This window comes from Bombyx mandarina, chromosome 16 (assembly GCF_030267445.1).
Source record: "Bombyx mandarina strain Sakado chromosome 16, ASM3026744v2".
Taxonomy (NCBI): Eukaryota; Metazoa; Arthropoda; class Insecta; order Lepidoptera; family Bombycidae; genus Bombyx; species Bombyx mandarina.
In genome coordinates this window covers 9,825,191-9,845,506 of record NC_143222.1, presented here as the reverse complement: position 1 = coordinate 9,845,506, position 20,316 = coordinate 9,825,191, and the positions used below count along the sequence as shown (strand labels likewise).

The following is a 20,316-nucleotide window of genomic DNA, read 5'->3' as shown; positions in this document are numbered from 1 at the left end:
ATTTATGAGCAGTTAATTGATTTCTTTACCAGTTTACAGATTCATCCGTCTTTAAAAGTACAACGTTGCCAAGATTTTAGCATATTCTCTTTGGATGCAATTACTTGTATGTATTCATGTCCTTTGGAATCCTCCCAATTAATTCTTGGTGCTTTTAGGAATACCAAGGACCGGTCGCCATTCTCGTCAAACTCTTCGAATGCGGCGAAGAATTCAACGTGCAACCGAACCCATAGACACAACCCACTTAATTGCTGAGCCCTGTGAGATTGTCTACTAGCCAAGTCAGAATAGCCCCTCGAGGGTACTGGCAAGTAGACAAATAAGTATTAATGACTGTAACAAAACGCACACTCTGTGGACACAAAGAAATGCTTCTTAATATATGAATTTCAAATTATTAATCATTAGTACTACGAGTATTCATAAAATGAAAGAGTAATTTTAATCCATAGATTTAATATACAAAATATTTGTGATTTATTAACATTACCTTACGAACTAATTTATTAAATTAAAGTCCACTGATCTTCCTTACACTACTATTACAGTGCTACAAGATATCGTTTTCGACGTTATCCTATCAAATAATCAAGTAATATAATAATATACTAACAGTCTTTAGTTACAATCAGTTGAATTTCACATTATCCGCTTATTTATTCAAAAACTTTAGGTTGACAACTTTGAAATCCTATCGAATGAAATGTATTGAAATTTTTCGTTCCAAAATCATTGTGATTATTTAAAAAAAAATACAATATGACAATGTACCGTATATTGAAGACTAATTTTCTTTAGTACACACCATTCGACATTTGTATGAAACATTCTCTTTCAGCGCATCGGGTGCGATAATACCCACATTCTCTGAAGCGGATCTCTCCATTTCATTCTCAGGGTCAAGTTTAGCTGGAAGTTTTTCTGAAAGATGAGAAGAATCGAATTTAGAGAGCCTCTCTTTCACAGCGTCCCGTAATTTTGTCAAAAGAGAATTTTCTTCCGTTTTCGTGGGCCACGTTAGTGAAGGAATCTTTTTCCGCGTTAAATCCATTCCTGAATATCGCAGAGAATCTGAGGGTGAAAAATCATCATGCTGCAAATTTTGAAGCCTTCCTTGTATGGGATATTTAATTTTAGACATCGTCGTAGTAGGTCTAGATGTGGTGCTAGGTAATTCTTCGGCACTTTTGAAAATTATGGCATGATTTTCAGTTGGCGATCGTTCCATGTCAAAGCTTCTAGCCTTGGGTTTATTGTAGACATTTTCATCTAATATTTTAGTCGGATCGAGTTTAGATAATCTTTCTTTTACAGCTTCCCTGACTTTAGTTAAAAATGAACTATCAGCTGGTTTCGGCCATGTCTTTGACAGACGTTGCTTAATCGACTCATCCTTATCGGAAGATCGAACAGAATCTTGCGGATCTGTATGTGTATCGTCATTTTCTGCGGAACTTGGTTTTATATTCCATAAGGGATATTTAATATGATTTATTACTTGTATTGGTTTCACTGTCGTAGCTTGCGTATAGCACTGTTGTTTCTTTGGATTCTCCTCTTCTTCTCTCAATACAACACTCGTCCCTCTTATAGGAATATTACCATTTGATTCTCTATCTTCTAAATTTTGATGCCGACCTTTAGTTTTTAAAGGATATTTAATTTTAGGCACATGTGGCTTTGCTGTGGTAGTGACAGTTTCTTCAGTTTCTCTTTGTAATTCGCTCTGTCTTTCGGAATTCTGTTTATCTCTGAAAACTGGGATTTTTAGTATATTGTACAGGTCTTCCACTCGCGTTTTTAAAGGTACAGATATAGTTAAAGATCCGTTTGGATCTATTTGTTCAATTTCTTGAACTCGACTCTTAGTTTTCAGTGGATATTTAATTTTGGGCACTTGTGGTTTTACTGTCGTTATAGCACTTTCGGTTATTTCTTCAGAACCTCGGTCATCCCTCCAAACTGGTGCTTTAAGTCTATTATATAATTCTTTAATTCGATGATTTAATGGATTTCTGTTAATTTCTGTGTCTTCAGTATTTTGAATACCACTCCTAGTTTTTAAAGGATACTTTACTTTAGGAAACGTAGGTTTTGCTGTAGTAGTGGGTATGTCTTTTGTTTCTTCTGTACTATCTTCGTGTCTAAATACCGGTTGTTTAATTTCTGTGCATGGTTCTTTCGCTGGAGCTTTTAAAGAAACTATTTTACTTGGGGATACATAAGGATCCATATCTTCAATATTTTGAAGTCGGCCCTTCGTTTTCATCGGGTATTTTATCTTAAGTAGTTGTGGCATAGCCGTCGTGGCACATTCCTCTATTTCTTCTGAATTATTTTCGTCTCTGAAAACTGGTACTCTTAACCTAGTATACATTTCTGGCCCTCGGAATTCTAGTAGAGACCCGTCTGCTTCTGTTCCTTCAATATCTTGGACTCGAGCTTTTGTTTTTAAAGGATACTTAATTTTAGGTAACTGTGGTTTTGCTGTGGTAGTAGTAGGATCGTCTATTTGTTCAGAATCACGTTCGTCTCTGAAAACTGGTGATTTTAACCTAGTATACAATTTTAGCACTCGAGATTCTAGCGGAGACCCATTTGTTTCGATTCCTTCAATATCATGTATTCGGCCCTTGTTTTTTAAAGGATATTTAATTTTAGGTAAGGGTGGCCTAGCTGTCGTAGTGGGACATTCCTCTATTTCTTCAGAATTGTGTTCGTCTCTGAAAACTGGGGCTTTTAACCTGGTATACATTTCTGGTACTCGAGATTGTAGGAGAGACCCATCTGTTTCTGTTCCTTCACTATCATGGGCTCGGCCCTTTGTTTTCAAAGGATATTTTATTTTAGGTAAGGATGGTTTTGCTGTAGTAGTAATACGATCGTCCATTTGTTCAGAATCCGGTTTTTCTCTGAAAAGTGATACTTCTAGTTTATCAGGCATATTATGCTTTCGTGTTTTTAGCGAAGATTCGTTTGGTTCTGTTTCATGAGTAGCTTGAACTCGACTTCTAGTTTTCAACGGATACTTAATTTTAGGCCGGCTAGGTTGCACCGTCGTAGTAGTAATTTCTTCTGTGTCTTCAGAATTGAGTTCCTGCCTAAATACTGGTGAGTTCATAGTCACAAGAAGTTGTTTCGCTCGAGACCTTAATGGCTTATTATCACTCAGAGATTCACTTGATTCTATTTCTTCAAGCCCCATTACTCGACCACTTGTTTTTATTGGATACTTAATTTTTGGTAATTTAGGTTTGACTATAGTGTCATTACCTTCTTGAGCTTGTCTTAAAGAATCAGAATCATCGGAGATAGCAACAATTTTCTGTTCCATACATGTGTTGGGGTATTGAGATCTAATAGGTGCCACTTGACTGGGACATTCATCTGGCTCCATGACTTTTTCGTCGTTGTCTTTTATACGTTGACTCCTAAAGCTTATTGGACTTTTTATTCCAAATGACTGAGATGCAACGTTAGTATTTTCACTCGCTTCGTCGTTGACCATTTGTTCATAAGATTCATATATTGTGCGGTCGTTAAAAGGCTTATTTCGGTTTATTTTTAAAGAGGAATCTAATTTGGACAACTTCTCTTTTATATTGTTTCTAACTTTTGATAAGAATGAATATTCTTCAGTATTTGGCCACGAAGTTGAAGTTAACAGTTTGTTTGCTTTATAGTTCGATGAGCTTAGGGAATTACGGCTTAATGAACTACCTTTGTCGCTTTCAATACTTTGAGCTTTAGAAAAATAGGGGAATTTGTGCTGGAATTTTAATTTATCTTCATCACCACGCGTTAGTTTTTTTAGATCTTCTTCATATTCCATTGATTTCAATTTAGAATTAATTTCAGAATCTCGTACTTTTAAAGGCACTAGTGCACTTAGCGACTCATTAGTATCAGTAACGGAGCCTAAAGATTTTCTATTATCTGAATTCTCATTAGATAGAGGTGTAAATGATACTTTAAACTTGTTTTCTTTCTTAGCTCCTATTTTTTTTATTTTCGTATTTTGTGTGGAATCCCTTAAAGCTGCGCTTCTAGAAAGAAGATCAGATAATCTACTGAAATTTTGTTGTCGGTCCGCAGAATTCACTGGTGGGTCAATATATGCCATCTTTAATTCAGGAACTTGGATACTATAAGGTATAGGAACGCTAGCCGCTGTTGGCATTCTAAATTTTTTCATTTTGCCACTATCTACGTGATTCAGACGTGATGCTCCTAATTTGGTGCTTTTATCATCATTAAGACGAGATACTTTCTTGACCTTAGAATTAACATTCAACGAATGAGGTGAGCTGCGTAAATTTCCACTTTGCTTATCCTTAAATAAAAGTTTACTTTTCGACATAAGCCTTGTCTTATCTAGGAGCTGTTCCTGGAATGAAGTAAGACGATCATTAAGGTCGTATTGAATGCCTTTTAACTTTTCACTAAAATCATCCCTAGTTCCCGTTAACTTCTCCAATATATCATGTGATCTTAACGAATCCCCGAAAACGTCCATAGAATTAATACCATATAAGGAGCTCTCAATTTTTTCTTTCATATCCGCAAGAGTACCTTCTGCACGTTGTCGTAAATTATCAGTTATACTCAAAATATCTGGTTCAAATATTGATCCTCTATTGAAATTTATTGGATTTTGTAATAAATTGGTTGTGTGCAATTTCAGATTTTCTCTAATTTCTTGTAAGCCAGGTAAATTTGGCATCGGGGTAGCATAAATTTCATGGAACCTAGATTTTAATTGCGGACCGACAGAGAAAGCAGTCCCAATGAGACCTTCTCTGTTACCTAGACTCGATTCAAATATCAAAGGCTTCATACCTAGATTTTTAGGAATAGGCAATTTGGCTCTGTAAGTTTTTAAATTAACTCTCGGTGTATTTTTCGGAAAATAATTAGGTAATGTTAGAGGTTTTAACTGGAATATATCTAGATTAACGTCTTCAAGTGGAGCCAAAAGTGACCTCGATCGTGACATAGGCGAACTCTCTTCTGCTGTTATAATTTGACTTTCTCTAACGCAATCTATTTGTTCCTTTTCGGATTCTCTGTCGTGTGGACTGAAAAACTGTGTCACTTTTTCTTTTATATTATCAAGCGTTGGTAGAATTAAACCAGTCCCAGTTTCTGATCTAAATAAATCAAAGTTAGGTTGTACTACTTTATCCACAGAAAGCGCTGATTTGAAATTATTATCTCGTAGATAATCAAACGGATTACGTTGGATACTACTCATAATGGGATTACTTCCTTCTGCTGTCATTTCAACTGGATCCGCCCCGACACTAAGAGTTCGTGAACGATTTTCTTTTTCCGGCTGGTTAGAGACGCGAGCTTTTGTACTATCTTTTATAGAAGTGTCTCCTTCGTCATTCTGTAAATCATCTTTGTTAGTCTGTAGATTGTTAACCACTATTGTAGCGTCATTTGGCTTAGGTAGGCTGGCTCTACTCGCTTCATTCCATTTTTCACAAACAAGATTATTTTCATCTTTAGCACCGTTCTCACCAGCAATACTCAATTTTAAGAGTGTGTCGGATAAATCCTGTAAATCATTCATGCTCATTTCACGAGAAACATTATTTTTGTCAATTTCCGATTCCCCCGATTTATTTTGTAATTCATAATTTTCATTAAAAGTATTCTGAGCTTCAATAACATTGCTTAATAGTGAACGTTCTGGGTTTTCTTGTGTTGAATCACTCAAAACATTTTGATTAATTAATGAATTCTTTATAAATTTGTCTTGTAACAAAGGAATATTGTTAGAAAATTCTGGCTTTTCGTCTGCACTGTGAATATTTTTTTCATTTCTGTTTATATATTTTGGAACAATTTTCGACAATTTGTCTAAAACAACTGTTTTAATTTCAGTATTTTCTGGTATCATATCATTCTGGATGGAATCTTTTATATCTTCTTCGTGAAATATGTTACTAGTATTATGTTTGTTCGTTGTGTGACTATCGTTGACCCTTGTTCCTTTATTCCAATTAGAATGATCTCGATTTGGAGCCACTTGAAATAGTGTATTTAATAACTCCGTATTTAATATTTCTTCTGAATTTTGGGACCTGCTAAAATATTCTGAACTAATTTCATTGCTATTAATAAATTTTTGAGCCTCTTCGTTTAAATTCTCAAATGAAGAGTCATTTAATAGTTTTCCCTCTGTGTCATTCATAGTGTCACTGTTCGCATTAGAAAGATCCATTGTTTTATACTCATTAGCAGGCTGAGCGACTTCCTCTTCCTGCCTTTGCCTACTGCTTTGAACAGTATCTTCCTCTTCACTTTCAATATCTTTGAAATCGATCCACTTTCGTTTGTTGATATCGAATTTCAAACCATTGTTTGTTAAATCACTAAGAATTGATTTTCTATAATCTTGTTGTGAAGGTGAAATTTGTTTTAATTTCATTTTACCATTCGTTTTATCAACTAACTGAATTCGCTTGGGAAGTTCTCTTAATATTAATGAATTATGAAATAAAGGGTTTTTATTCGCCGTTGCTTTGGTCATCTCTAGTGATTCGAATTCATCTTGATTTCGCGCTACATTTGCATTTATGTTACTGGCTGCTAAATCTAAATCATTTTCGACGCCTTCAGCTTTTTTAATTTTCATCGACTCAATTATTTTTGTACTAAAATTACATTGTTCCTTGTTCAATGCTTCACTGTCGTCAGATTGATGAATAATAGACTGTCCTTCATTCTCGAAAAATTCAGTGCGATCTCGTTCTTGGTTTGTTAATGGAGATTTTAGCATGGGTGCTTTATTGGTAGTCTCTTCATTTCTTTCCAAAAATTTACTAGTGCTGACACCGTTTCCCACATTCAAAAGCTTTTTTTGCAAGAACGTTAGGCGTTCGACTTGAGGTAATCTTAAATCATTTAAACCAGAATATGTTTTCGATTGTATTTGCTTTTTGATTGTACTCCCAAGTGGTTCAAGATATTTAGACTCTTGAGACTCTTGAGAATCTAGTATCTCTTCGGTATCTCGGTCGTCTACAGATCTCTGCGGTAGTATAATGGTTACAGTATTCAGTGCGCTTTCTTCTGGAACAGCGTCATCATTAGCATTGGCTCTCGCAGCATCTCTAGCAAGTGCATCTTGGTATTCTTCTTCAGTAGCTTGACGCAGAGTCTCGAGAACAGATGAAGCTAGACCAACTTCTGGCTCTAGCAGATTCTTGGGGTCTTCTTTGGGTTCCATTAGTCTAAAAAAAAACTCACTGTTTGATCTAATCATTTGGAATATGTACCTAAAGGGACGATTCGATTATTAAAACTCATATATTTTTCTAACGAATCAAAAACACGCTCAGTACATTTTTGCAGATAATGAAGACATCCGTATAACTTACTTAACATTTATGTATTATAAATATACTACTTTATACTGGAGCTGAGAATTATTCTACTTGCAGCAAGCGGGTACAGACGAGGTTGTATATTAAAATACATTCAGTGACTGATTCTACCAAATACAAACGAAAACACAGCATTACGCTAATTTGGTCACAATTTATTCACTTGTTAGGTGCTTGTGTGAAGACAATGTACACACACTAATAAGCCAGAAATTTTCACACATATACGAATTGAACTATAGTTTTCTTTTTTTTATAATCACTAAAATTTTTCAGCATACTCTTACCTGGTGGCAGCTCCAGACCGCAGTGCAGTTGGAAAGATCATAGATGACGATCCTTCAGAATCTCTAGGTAGACATGGACATTCGTCATCGAGATTCGTTTTCAGAGAACCGTCTCCGGCAGTTTTTTCAAGCCTCCAACTGGTTTTTGAGGTTGAATCAGCATTTTCGGGGCAGGGACAGCAATCACTGATGTCCAATTGTCTTGACTGTCTTCCATCTTGAGTAGTCCCCGCTGTGATTGGCTGTAGTGAAACCTAAATATTGGATCATACGGATAACATATACTTTTGATATTCATAATTAAATCTCTTTTTTAGTAAACCTTTTTTCCGTGGTCGTCAGAGGACAGCATAAAATCACGGGTCAATTAAAAAAAAATGTTTACGATAAATTTTTATGAAATCGTGTAGTAATTTTCAATTTCAAATTCAATTTCAATTCAAAATTTCCATTTATTCGCTCCCTAAAAATCTTATTTGAAATTTTACGCACTTTTGATCATAACACAATGCCACATACGGTCAGTCCATGAAATACACATACCAAAACATACATAGTATTTCTTTGATTTGTTTTCAGGAAATCTAAATATGTATGTCGTTTAAAGCCGAATTGCCGAAGCGTCACTTTTATTTTTACTTTATTGCTTAGATGGGTGAACGAGCTCACAGCCCACCTGGTGTTAAATGTTTACTGGAGCCCATAGACAACTACAACGTAAAGGCGTCACCCACCTTGAGATATAAGTTCTAAGGTCTCAGTTTAATTACAACGGCTGCCCCGCCCTTCAAACCGAAACGCATTACTGCTTCACGGCAGAATTAGGCAGGGCGGTGGTACCTACTCGTGCGGACTCACAAGCGGTCCTACCACCAGTAAAACTTTGCAAACTATTACTATATTACCTTTACCATTTGAATAGCACTTGGTGTATACGAATCACGTAACCTTTAGGTCATGTAGTCTAATTATTGTTAATGAGTTTTCTAAACGAGGCTGGATTATATAAAAGAAAGTCTAGCTACAAAGAAATGTGACAAAATTAACTATTCTCAAATAAAACAATAACTAACTTAAGAAACAAAACGCAGCGAACTAGCACTAATATAATAATAATAATAAAAAGGGAAATCAATCAATCAATCCAATCTTAGCAGTGTTTGTTATTGTTCCTCAAACTAGAATTTCCTGCACATTTTTAGACTTATTTTTTTTACTTTTGTTTAAAGTCCATGTGTAAATATTATACACCCAAACAAAAATTTAAAAAACATGTACAGCACACGAATGTTTGCCCGATGTGGGAATTGAACTCAGGACCCTTGGCCCAGCAGTCAATGTCGCTAACTGCACAGCCGTATCAACGAAGTTTTACATATATTTATGTATATCGCATTGCATAAAAACAATTACTCTACTTGCATTATTAAATAATAATTGTACGTAAATAATCAACAGAATAATTAAGATAAATTAGTTATTTTAATTTAGAAAAATAAAATATATAAACTATAAGTTTAGGTTTATTGTAAAAACGTAATTTTAGTTTTAATTAAAGCTACTTATAAATAGAAAAGCTGTGTTAGCTCACCGCCAGTTGGCAGCGTTCCCAGAAGGCTGGCAGTATTTCCATGCTGGATAGCAATGCTAATTCTTTGTGCAAAATACGTACCGGCCTTCTGGTCTCCCGAGGCCTCAAATAATTTTCATTATTCAAGAATTCGCATTTCATTATTCAAGAATCGAACAGGGAATTACGTCTGTACGAACTACGCCCAACGCGATTCCTCTTAAGCCAGGCTGAATATTCTTCCAGCAGTACATGCTACTTAAAATAAAATAAAAAAACTTACCCTTCCTATCAAGAGAACATTGGTTACCAGCACAAACCGCCACATTGTCCACACGGGCTGACATTAGTGAATAATATCGAATTATCAATTCCATCGCCTATATTATATGCATATTGATAAAAATACATGTGTAATGTCACGCTTGGCCGTACATACGTGATTTGAAAATATGCTGAGCTAAACAGTATATCGTTTATCAATTTAACGTTATCTAAATTATTGACCGACAAGTTAAAGTATGTAATATAAATCGCCGTGTTCTATTGTAAATAATATAGTGCATATTATTGATTCTCAGAAATTTGGCTGTATGATGTTAACCTATAATAATAACGCCTCATATCTTCCTGTGGGTGTTTGAAGAACGAACTAAGGGGTTCAACGTAAAATGCGCATTGTCTGAGTATTATAATGCTCTTATTAACAGCATTTCGTGATTGTGTACCGGATTTATGCATTTCTTGTAACTTATAACATTTAGACCAGCCTTTCCCAAAGTGGGCGATAACGCCCCCTTGTGGGCGCTGCAGACTTAAAGGCGGGCGGTAAGAGACCCAGAAAAAAGGGGGTGTTGTGTACAGGCTTGGGAGACGATTTATAATTTCATCTAGGGGGACTCTTAGACACCGACTGAGCTCTCGGTATAGTGGTTTTTAAGTAGGTGAAAAAATGGGGGCGCTAAAAAATAATTTATTTTCAAAGTGGGCAGTAGAAAAAATAAGTTTGGGAGCCCCTGATTTAGGCCGTACGGGAGTTTCCACCATTTTACTTGTTTCTGCTGCAAAACAATAATGCGCTCAAGGGCAAAAGTTTGCATAGAGTTCAATTGAGAAACAAAATTATCTGTAGAACTTGAGTATGATGAATTGCTCTCATTACCTCTCTCTCTTCAGACTCAGACTTCGAGAAGTACCAAGACCGAGGTAGTTAAGATAATAAAAACATAAAACAAGTTTGAGGTCTTAGAACGAGCTTAGAAAAAAACGCATTTATCACGGATATAAAAACAAGCTAAAGCAAAAAAAAACTTAAGCCTAATGTGATGCCTCGAAAAAAAATCGATTGTGACTATTTGTGACCTTAAATCAGATTGAAAACCTTATACAGCTATATTTATTTAAGCTTTGTTTTCCACACATTAGTGTACCAACAGATTCATTTCTAGTGTTGCAGGACGAAAACTACTCTAAAAATAATGTATCGTCGCTTTGCTGTGTAACTCCTATCAAAATAAATAAATAAATTAAACTAATATTTATATTTTACTGTGAAATGATTAAGTTTGCATTATTTAAAATAGACTAATGCTTAAAACGTATGTACCTAGTCAGGTCATAAATTCTGTCACATGTTTAATGTAAAATAATTGAAACAAGTTTATTCATTATGTAACCATTCATATACCAAAATGAACTTAACAAAACAGATTCTTATGACACTAAAGTTTATTCAAAATGACCTCCGTGATTTTGAATACAGGCCTTCAATCTGCGCGGCCAGTCGTCTATCGCAGCACGAACGAGGTCCATGTCAATATCGGCGGCTGCCTTAATCAAGGATGTCTTGAGTGACTCCAAATTGGGATGAGGCTTTGAGCACGCCTTTTCCTCCAAGTGTTGCCATATCTTGTAATCTAACGGATTCAAATCTGGACTGGAGGAGGGCCAGTCTTCGTGCCGGATGAAGTCGATTTCACGCGCCGCCAGCCAGTCTTGTGTGCTCTTCGCTCTATGAGCTGGCACCGATCTTGTTGGAATACCCAGTGCCTGTTATTGAACATGGTATGAGAAACAGGTTCCACAAGGTTCGTCAGGACTGTATTTTGATACACAACTGCATTCGTTTTTCCACCTTTCTCACAAAAATGTACCTCTGTTAAGCTCCAATAAGAAACTCCCAACCATACCATGAGCGAGGATGGAAAATGACCTCGTTGGACACGCGGAATACGGTTGCTCGCTTCTTCACTACTGTGTGCGTAGACCTTATAATTTTGTTTGTTGTAGCTCTCTTCTACGGTAAAAATTTTTTCATCCGAAAAAAGAATTTCCCGATATTTTTTTCCCGCGTACTGCTTCAACAAAGCGCGGCATCTCTTCAGTCTCAGGTCCATTAGACGAGCATTCAAACGATGTCCTGTTTTTCTTCGATATGCCCGAAGCCCTAAGTCTTCATTTAACACCCTTTTCACCGTGGTTCTGCTTAACCCCATCTGAAGGGCCAACAGTTTCTGCTTACGTTTGGGATTTCTTTGAATTCGCGCCTTCACAGCTTTTATCACTGCTGGAGTCCTAACAGACCGAGGGCGACCACTTCTTGACCTGTCATCTACACTAGAGTCTTCACTGTATCGTTTGATGGTACGATAAACGAATCTTTTGGTTATATTCAAATTTTTCAGTATGTTAAAAATTTGAATTGGCGCGTAACCGCAACGATGCAACGCAATAACTGCAACACGGTCTTCTTTAAGCGTCCACTCCATATTTAAAAATGAGTAAAATTCTAAAAGTATACATTTTTATTTTCATGAACAATTCGAAATTCGAATTCAATAAACTTTTTTGTGGCCAGCATTCTAAAAGAAAAGTTTTTACTGTGTGACAATACTTATGACCTGACTAGGTATGTACCGTATGTACGGTACCATGACATGGGGTAAATTGGGATTCTGGGGTAAATTGGGACAAACCTGCGGAAGATTCTAAAGTACCTGTAGCACGGAATCTACCTAATTTTCTTTAAGGTAATATTTGTCAATGTATAGAAGAAAAACCAAGTTAACTATGGAAGTACTAAATATGAGTTAAGTTGGTCCCAAAAATTCATCAAATTAAATTGAAAATAGTGGTTGAAAAGTGCGTTATAAAACAGCTTAAAGAACTTTTCAAAAAAGTAATATTATCGTTGTTTTTTCAATAAGATCACAGTTTATATAAGTTTTTAATACACCTGGAAATACCAAAACAAACGGTAAGTTGCAATATTTTTATTTTAAATACAATATTTCGACAAAATAAAAAATGTATATTTTTTCCTTTCTTTTTGGGGAAAATTGGGACGTATGTGGGGTAATTTGGAACGAGACTGGAAAAATTAGGGACGAGAAAACACAAACTTGGAGCGCCAAAAGACAAAATAGGGATGGCTTGTTAGGGTTGTCACTGATATCTTATAATAGATTTTTTAGCCTATACTATCACTCAATTGCGTGATGTAAAGAAGGTGTTTATCAGTTAGTTTATGTAAGTATTATAGATAAAAGAAAAGTATATATATAATTACTTTTTTTTTCGCGACATTTACCTTGTAATATCTGCCCGGTCGTATGTCCTTTACAGCAATAAAAAGAAATTAAATTAAAAAGAACTCAAATGAATCAAAACTTTTGTTATTTCAGAATCTATTCACGCGTCGTTGTTGATTAAATGAAATTGTATTATTGCATTTCCAGTCCTTTTGTTTTCTATTTTTTATTCTATTTTATGATTTTGTTTCAGAGTTGTGATTTTTAAGGAAATTAAATAATAATTTTCTAAAATATAACATGCACATACTTTTTTTGATCATTGTATTGTTGATTATCATTCACGTCATATCGCTTCGGAATAGAAATCAGCTTAATTTACACTATGTTGTGTATTGTGCTTAAATTATGGATTGTATTCATCATTTCGGTCCATATAAATAATTGTATGGCATCTACCTACCTACCTATTATATATCGCAGTATTGCGAGCTGACAACCCTTACAAATATCCCAATTTAACCCTTACCCGTGTCAATTTACCCCGGACGCGGGGTAAATTGGGACGGCCATTATTTTACCGATTATTTCTTTAAAATGAATAATTAAAATAATGTAACGGTTTTAATCACCTAGGTACGTTCAAGACTCAACTTATTTCTTTGGTTGAGCAGTGACTATTTAATTGGAACTATTTTAAAATTCAATCTGAAGGTCGATTTTGTCCCTATTTACCCCATTTTACGGTACGTCTTGCATTTCAAATTAATCTCTCTTTGTTTGTCTATGATAATGTGTTCCAATACCATTCATAAAACATTAAGCTTTTTGATATGCATTTTTAGTGTTCTAGTACTATCTCATTCTAGCAACAACAATTTTGTCTATTGAAGTAGCACATTTATGCTATTCTAAGCGTTATTTAACTCTGAAACAAGTTAGTCATAAACAAAGCATAGACACATAAATTGACATAAATAGTCCACTTCGAAAATTTTCAAAAAGTTTTCGTTTGAAAGACGTTGAAGGGATAAACGTTAGAGATTGTAAAATAGTAAAACATTTAAAATATTTCCTAAAAAGAACAGAAGTGACTTGAACTAAGGATTACAGTCAAATGTTGAGACATTTATGAATTTAAAACACATTAAAATTATTAAAACACGCATTTTGTAGGAGTAAGAAAAATTGCATGGTGTTGTGATTTTTTTGTTGTGGTCTGCATAAAACCGCCAAAATTCCTTACTACAAGATGGATGATTTCTTAAAGATAGAAAAGATCGGCGAAGGTACTTACGGTGTCGTTTACAAAGGAAAAAACAAAATAACTGGTCAATTTGTAGCCATGAAAAAAATTCGCTTGGAGTCCGAAGACGAAGGCATACCATCCACGGCAATAAGGTAAACGACGTAAAATTGAATGAATTACTTGCACAAAAACAATTATATTAATTAAAAACACATTCTCATGCATTTGAGAACATAACCTATATTAACCAGAACTTCTTGAAAACATTTCAGAGAAATATCTCTACTTAAAGAACTGAACCACCCTAATATTGTCAAGTTGGAGGATGTCCTGATGGAAGAGTCGCGACTTTACTTAATCTTCGAATTCCTCTCCATGGACTTGAAGAAATATATGGACTCCCTTGGTTCTGGAAAGGTAACATAACCATGCCTTAAATTAAATTTTACAACAAACTATGATACCTGTTTGAAGTGTGTCCACAATCATATAAATTGTAGTACAATGCTTAAAATATAAAAAAATGTTAATTAGGACTAGTAGCATCTTTGGAGGTTTTATTTCTGAAAAAAAAAACTCGTTTTTTGTTTAAATAAACTGCGAAGGTCTCCTGAGATAATGCGTTAGCAGTTGACCATGGCTGGGATTTGCCTCTAGAATTGCTGACTTCCGCGAGACCTAGATACAACTCACCATCAGGTGGGCCATCTATAAATGCAATAAATAAGTCACACAAGACAAGGCAAAGTAATTCTTAATGTTAAATTTTGTAGCAGAGTAATTTAAAAAAAAAATATTAGTTATCATTATTTATTTTCAGTTCATGGACCCATCTGTAGTTAAGAGCTATCTATATCAAATCAACAATGCCATCTTGTACTGTCACCAAAGACGGATCCTGCATCGAGATCTCAAACCACAGAACCTACTCATCGACAAGACTGGAATCATTAAAGTGAGAGTATTTTATGGCGATATTAATAACTGCAAAGCTATTAAAAAGTGCTAAACAGTGAATCTTGGGACCAGCAAGAATCACTTTCTTCAGTTCTAGACTACTTGACTGGCCTTTTTATTACTTTAAAAAAGTTGTAAATCAAAACCAGTAACCTGAAACTGTGCATTCTATATATACCATATATATTAGTAAAGCTCTCCAATGACTAGCATGATGCAACACCAAGTCATAGTGACCTAAAATATATCAAGGGTCTGTTCATTCATGTCTATTCTGAGAATAAATTATGGGCGTTAAAAATAATGTCATATTAGAACTTAAACTATTTGAATTCAATGAGGCAGGCTAAGATTTTCAATTTTGTCAGTAACATATGTAGATGAGATAATAATAGAAACAGATCGAAAGTCAAACTTAAATGGTGCTGAACAGTGTCAGTGCTATTGCTATAGGTCAATGTGAAGGCCTTTTTTTTTCTTACCTAACCTGATAGCCTTGAGAGGCTATATCAGCGTAACCTTAACTAGGAGGTGAACTTACGGGGCTCAAACCTGACGACGTTGCTAACACGAACCCTAGCAAGAGCCGTGCTTCGCAGAATCTACCACCGGATCGGAAACACAACCCACTGAGAAGATCCCGCGAGAAACTCAGTGGGCTGTGTCTGAGGGTTAATTTACTGGTCGAGCCCTTCGTCGCAAGCGACGGGGACGACGAGAACGATGATCGGTGCTTGAGGTACCTAAAAGTACCGTTAGTGGATCAGGAGGATCCGAAATGACGTGCGTGAAGGCCATGTCATAGTATATTTGTTCAAAATATAGTTTTACCAGTTTGAAAAGTCAAACACTGACATTAGACAATGGTCATATAATTTTATTTTCTTCATAAATACCTAATAAATTTGTGACAGGTTGCAGATTTTGGTCTTGGTCGAGCATTTGGTGTTCCAGTGCGGGTCTACACACATGAAGTTGTCACATTGTGGTACAGGGCTCCTGAGGTCTTACTAGGAAGTCAAAGGTAAAATCTTATCCAAATCAGTCAAAACCAGCCACTACAAACTCCAATATAACTTTTCACTCTATAATGAGTAATCAATACACATTAGTTGTAATTTGGCCCAATAATGGAATATATTGTAGGAAAAACATTTTGTTTTAAGAGCTTTAGACTTTGTATTCCAAATGGCAAGTTGCATTGTAAATTCATAGAATAGTGTGGCAATACATTGCCACTAATTGTTTCTTAATACAAAAGAATGGTCAGTGACCGTGTGGAGGTCATTGTTTGGTAGATTAATCTGAACAAGTTAATATATTTTGAAAAATTTTATTATTATTATTGTTAGCATGATTTAGGCTATTCAGTATTCTCAGATTTCTTCTATTCACTAATAACCACTACTATGGTATTACATATATCAATAATGAAATACTTTTAAAAATATTTAATTTATTTTGTATAATAGTAACTTGTCTTACTTTTAGATACTCTTGTCCAATTGATATATGGTCAGTTGGCTGTATATTCTCTGAGATGTCATCAAAGAAGCCACTGTTTCAAGGAGACTCTGAAATTGATCAGCTCTTCCGCATTTTCAGGTGAGCATTTCTGAGGTCCATGAGCAACGGTGACCACTTGCTTGCTTTGCTTTTCTGCCTTAAATTTATTAGAGTTAAATGTTAACAACAATAATTGAAAAAAAAAACCTTTTTTATGCTCCCTTCAACAATGGAATGTAACTGGTGCTTAGAATACAACTATAGTTTTGAAACACGAATTGAACACTAACTAAAATATGATGTGGACATTCAAGTTTTGGATGTTTTTTGGGTGTGCAATTACTACAACAATATTTATATAACAGTTAATAAATTTTTAAAATCCTGTTGTTGGGGTAATTAAATTATAATAATACTACTACAGTAAATATGATTATAAATAAGTGTAATTTTGAAGTATGTACAAATAAGTAGAAGACTAGTTTACATATTTTCAGCCTCTAAAGCTTCTGTTTATCCATTCCATTCCCGGATGTACCTCCACTTTCTTGCAACCTTGCTTATGCCTGATATTAGCTTAAACTAGATGATGACCCAGCGTTGCTCGGTTTTTTTTTGATAATGCCATCTTGTTGTGTCTTTAAAGCGGTTAGTTGCCCTCAATTAAGAAAAATAGTATTATTATTCGCCAATAGATGTCGGGAAGAGTTGATTATTGAAAACACGAATAAAACAACATTTTCTGAAAATAAATCGTAGCTAGATCGATTTATCTCCCCCGAAATCCCCTGTATACAAAATTGTATGAAAAGCGTTGGATCCGTTTCCGAGATTCAGATTATATATATATATATTAATATACAAGAATTGCTCGTTTAAAGGTATAAGATAAAACAAGCTATATGTGTAAATTCAAATCAATAAAGTGTGAAATTCTTAACAGATAGATTTGCTTTATGCATGATTTCCAATGAAATGGAGATACATGAATGAACTAAACTTCTAATATGGGATTTGTGACTCCCAATTTTTTGTGCGATAAATTTTCTGACTCATTTTCCAGTTTCGTTCATGATCAATGTATATGGTATCTGCTGGAGTACTATTTTTTCTTAGTAGTAACTATTTAAATCACAAAATGTCTTAATTTATTAACAGAATGCTAAGAACGCCAACAGAAGAGATATGGCCTGGTGTTTCTCTCCTACCAGACTACAAGCCAACCTTCCCGAACTGGAACACGTACAATCTGCACAATCATGTACGTATAAAGCATACTTTATTTTAATTTTTTATATGTCTCTATTTCTCTTGAGATATAACATAATGAGTGACACTACTCCAGCTAGCCAAGATATTCCCTTGGGATTTTAGTGAAAGTTTATTTTAGCAGAACCAGCTGTTAAAAATTTTGTGTGTGTGTGTTGTATAATATGTTTTTAACTTCTAATAATTCTGGACTTTGATGCTCTGTTTCTGTCGTGAAGCACCTATGCGTTCCAGTTTATAAGATGGGACAGCTCTAATGTGATTTATATTGACCTCATATCAAAACTAATTTCTTTATCGCTCAAACTTGTAATCGAGCATGTGGCCCACCTAGTATTAAATGATTACAGGGGCCAATAAACATTAAAGACACAAATGCCGCCACCTATCTTGGGACATAAGTTCTAAGTCCCAGTTTTACAGTACAATAGCTGTCTCGCCATTCAAACCAGAATACGTTACTGCTTGTGCGGACTTATAAGACTCCCCAATACCATTTAAGCTATATTATATTATACTAGGTATTATCAATGACGTGACTGAGTTAAATCTTTTCTTCCTACCGTCAATTGTAACGAGCATTTTTTACAGGTACAAAACCTAGACGAAGTGGGCATGGATTTGTTACAAAAGATGTTAGTCTACGATCCGGTTAAAAGAATATCCGCGAAGGACGCGCGACGACACAAATACTTTAGAGACGTGAAACTACCTCCCGGACTGACAGTGCACGACGCTTACATCAGAGTGACGCCAGAATACCCATACGACACGGATTCTGTTCAAAGTGTATAGGAGACACGAATCATTAGAACTAGGTTTCATTTATAAAGACTACAAATATATTTTCAGAACGAATACAAAGTACAACTCAGTTGGGTTCCTCTGTCGCAATCATTGCATTTTAATTTGAGAGATTTAGAGGTATGTTCTCTATACTTCTCCACAATTCGCATCCAATCTCCTTATAGTAGAACCTTAATATTTAAATGTACTTTATTTTATCGAATTTGATCTAAAAATTCAGATTATTGAAAAACTAAGACTAGTTAAGCGCGAGATGTAATTTAGCTCAAGCTTTGAACTTAAATAAGTTACGTAAAGGCTTTTTAATGAATTTGTGTGTCTGTGAAGTTGGGATTTTAAACCGTCGAGAATAAATGAATAGATGTGAGTTATTTTAAAGCTATTCCGGCGAAGAGCTTAATTTTTAAATCAAGTCACTAGGTTTTAAATAGTGACCATAGAAAATTATTGTTTGATTATTATAGAAAAATGTGTCATAGTTTGTTCGAAGCTGTACAAACCTTCATACTTTTAACTTTGAATGTTGGTTTCGTTCTTTACCTTAACACTAATTTGAGAATTCTTGATAGTTAATTAACCTTGAATAAATTAATCATCGTTGTCTAATCGTGTCGTGTATACATCTTTGTGTCGTTTTGTCATGTTCGATTTATGTTTTATGATAGTATTTAATTATTTCTTCTGTAATAATATTACTGCCAAATAGTCGGCTTCATTGAACTGTTTAATAAGTTTTTACGAACGCTGAAATGCTTAATAACCTCGGACACCAAAGGCTAAAGCAACATGTAAACTTAGTGCATAAAAAACTAACCACAATAGTTTAATTATCATTACAAACTAACTTAGTTTTTGGAAAAGGGTTCCTTTCGACTAAAATACCTTTTTAATAATATATGGAACTTGCAGTATTATCATTCAAGCCTAAAAAGAAATATTCTGTAACTTGTGATGATCATCATAGTTTGTTAAATATAGTTTGATATGCGGCAAATGTTTAAACTGATTTATAGGACTGGAAGTCCCATTCGAATAAAATTATTATTTTTCAAACTATTCGCTGTGCAAACTCCCGGCGTATCAAACTGTTTTCAACAAACTATAGGATTCTGAACGGTTTTTACATACATTTATTAGTAATGCATTTGGAGATAAGTTTAACTATATTGTTCTGTATGCTGTTGAAACATCGTGTGACATGAGAAGTATTTTATATGTATTTTCATGGAAACTTAATTAATTTAAACTTAATTATCTGTTCAATTCATGTTCTTCAGTCACTATTATGTCATCTAAATAAATAAATACATAAGATCAATAGGTTCTACTGCAAATATTTCTTTAGTATAACAGAATTATAAATTGAAATTGTTTTAAATCTCTTCAATTAATATTAACTACCTACAACGTGTTTCTTTTTCTTCTAAAATTAATTGTAAACAGTTTGTTTTTAAAAGTAAAGCATAATTATTTATTTAATCGATTTATATATTACATGTTGACGTGTGGGTGTTTTAATAAATAATATGAAAAAAGACGTTTTGATAAACTTTTGACAAGAAACAAATGTAATATTATTTTCTTAAGTTTTTGCCAATTTCTCTGGACCGCTCGTAAGTTAATTTTATTTTTAATTATATGTAATGGAATGTGTATTTGATTGATAATATTTTTAAGCATTGTCTTAATTTGTAAAGTATAATAATAATTTTAATCTAATTTTGTTGTTTTACTGAAACAA

The 20,316-nt window shown here is 34.5% G+C and overlaps 2 protein-coding genes across 2 annotated transcripts; one reads left to right on the top strand and one right to left on the bottom strand.

The window, feature by feature from the left end:
• Positions 1-640: 640 nt before the first annotated feature.
• Positions 641-8,601, bottom strand: LOC114247703 (uncharacterized). Its single transcript, XM_089733944.1, has 3 exons — positions 8,593-8,601; positions 7,688-7,929; positions 641-7,247 (listed from the first exon to the last, which is right to left on the bottom strand). Exons 1-3 carry the CDS (start codon positions 8,599-8,601, stop codon positions 788-790), a joined length of 6,711 nt encoding a protein of 2,236 aa, XP_089590070.1. The 3' UTR covers positions 641-787.
• A 5,436-nt stretch (positions 8,602-14,037) lies between these two features.
• Cdk1 (Cyclin-dependent kinase 1) lies at positions 14,038-20,294 on the top strand. The gene is made up of 7 exons (XM_028180702.2): positions 14,038-14,188; positions 14,309-14,453; positions 14,857-14,991; positions 15,908-16,017; positions 16,485-16,598; positions 17,658-17,760; positions 18,360-20,294. Exons 1-7 carry the CDS (start codon positions 14,040-14,042, stop codon positions 18,561-18,563), a joined length of 960 nt encoding a protein of 319 aa, XP_028036503.1. The 5' UTR covers positions 14,038-14,039; the 3' UTR covers positions 18,564-20,294.
• The last annotated feature ends 22 nt before the right edge of the window (positions 20,295-20,316 follow it).

What these genes read in the sequence shown, in the direction of transcription:
- LOC114247703 (XM_089733944.1), bottom strand. An exon ending in CGGTCTGGAGCTGCCACCAG is followed by an intron (nt 7,248 to 7,687) that starts GTAAGAGTATGC and finishes GTTTTTTTTTAG; the next exon opens with ACTAATGGAACCCAAAGAAG.
- Cdk1 (XM_028180702.2), top strand. Translation starts at nt 14,040, where the DNA reads ATGGATGATTTCTTAAAGATAGAAAAGATCGGCGAAGGTACTTACGGT. An exon ending in GTCTTACTAGGAAGTCAAAG is followed by an intron (nt 16,018 to 16,484) that starts GTAAAATCTTAT and finishes TCTTACTTTTAG; the next exon opens with ATACTCTTGTCCAATTGATA. An exon ending in CGTACAATCTGCACAATCAT is followed by an intron (nt 17,761 to 18,359) that starts GTACGTATAAAG and finishes CATTTTTTACAG; the next exon opens with GTACAAAACCTAGACGAAGT.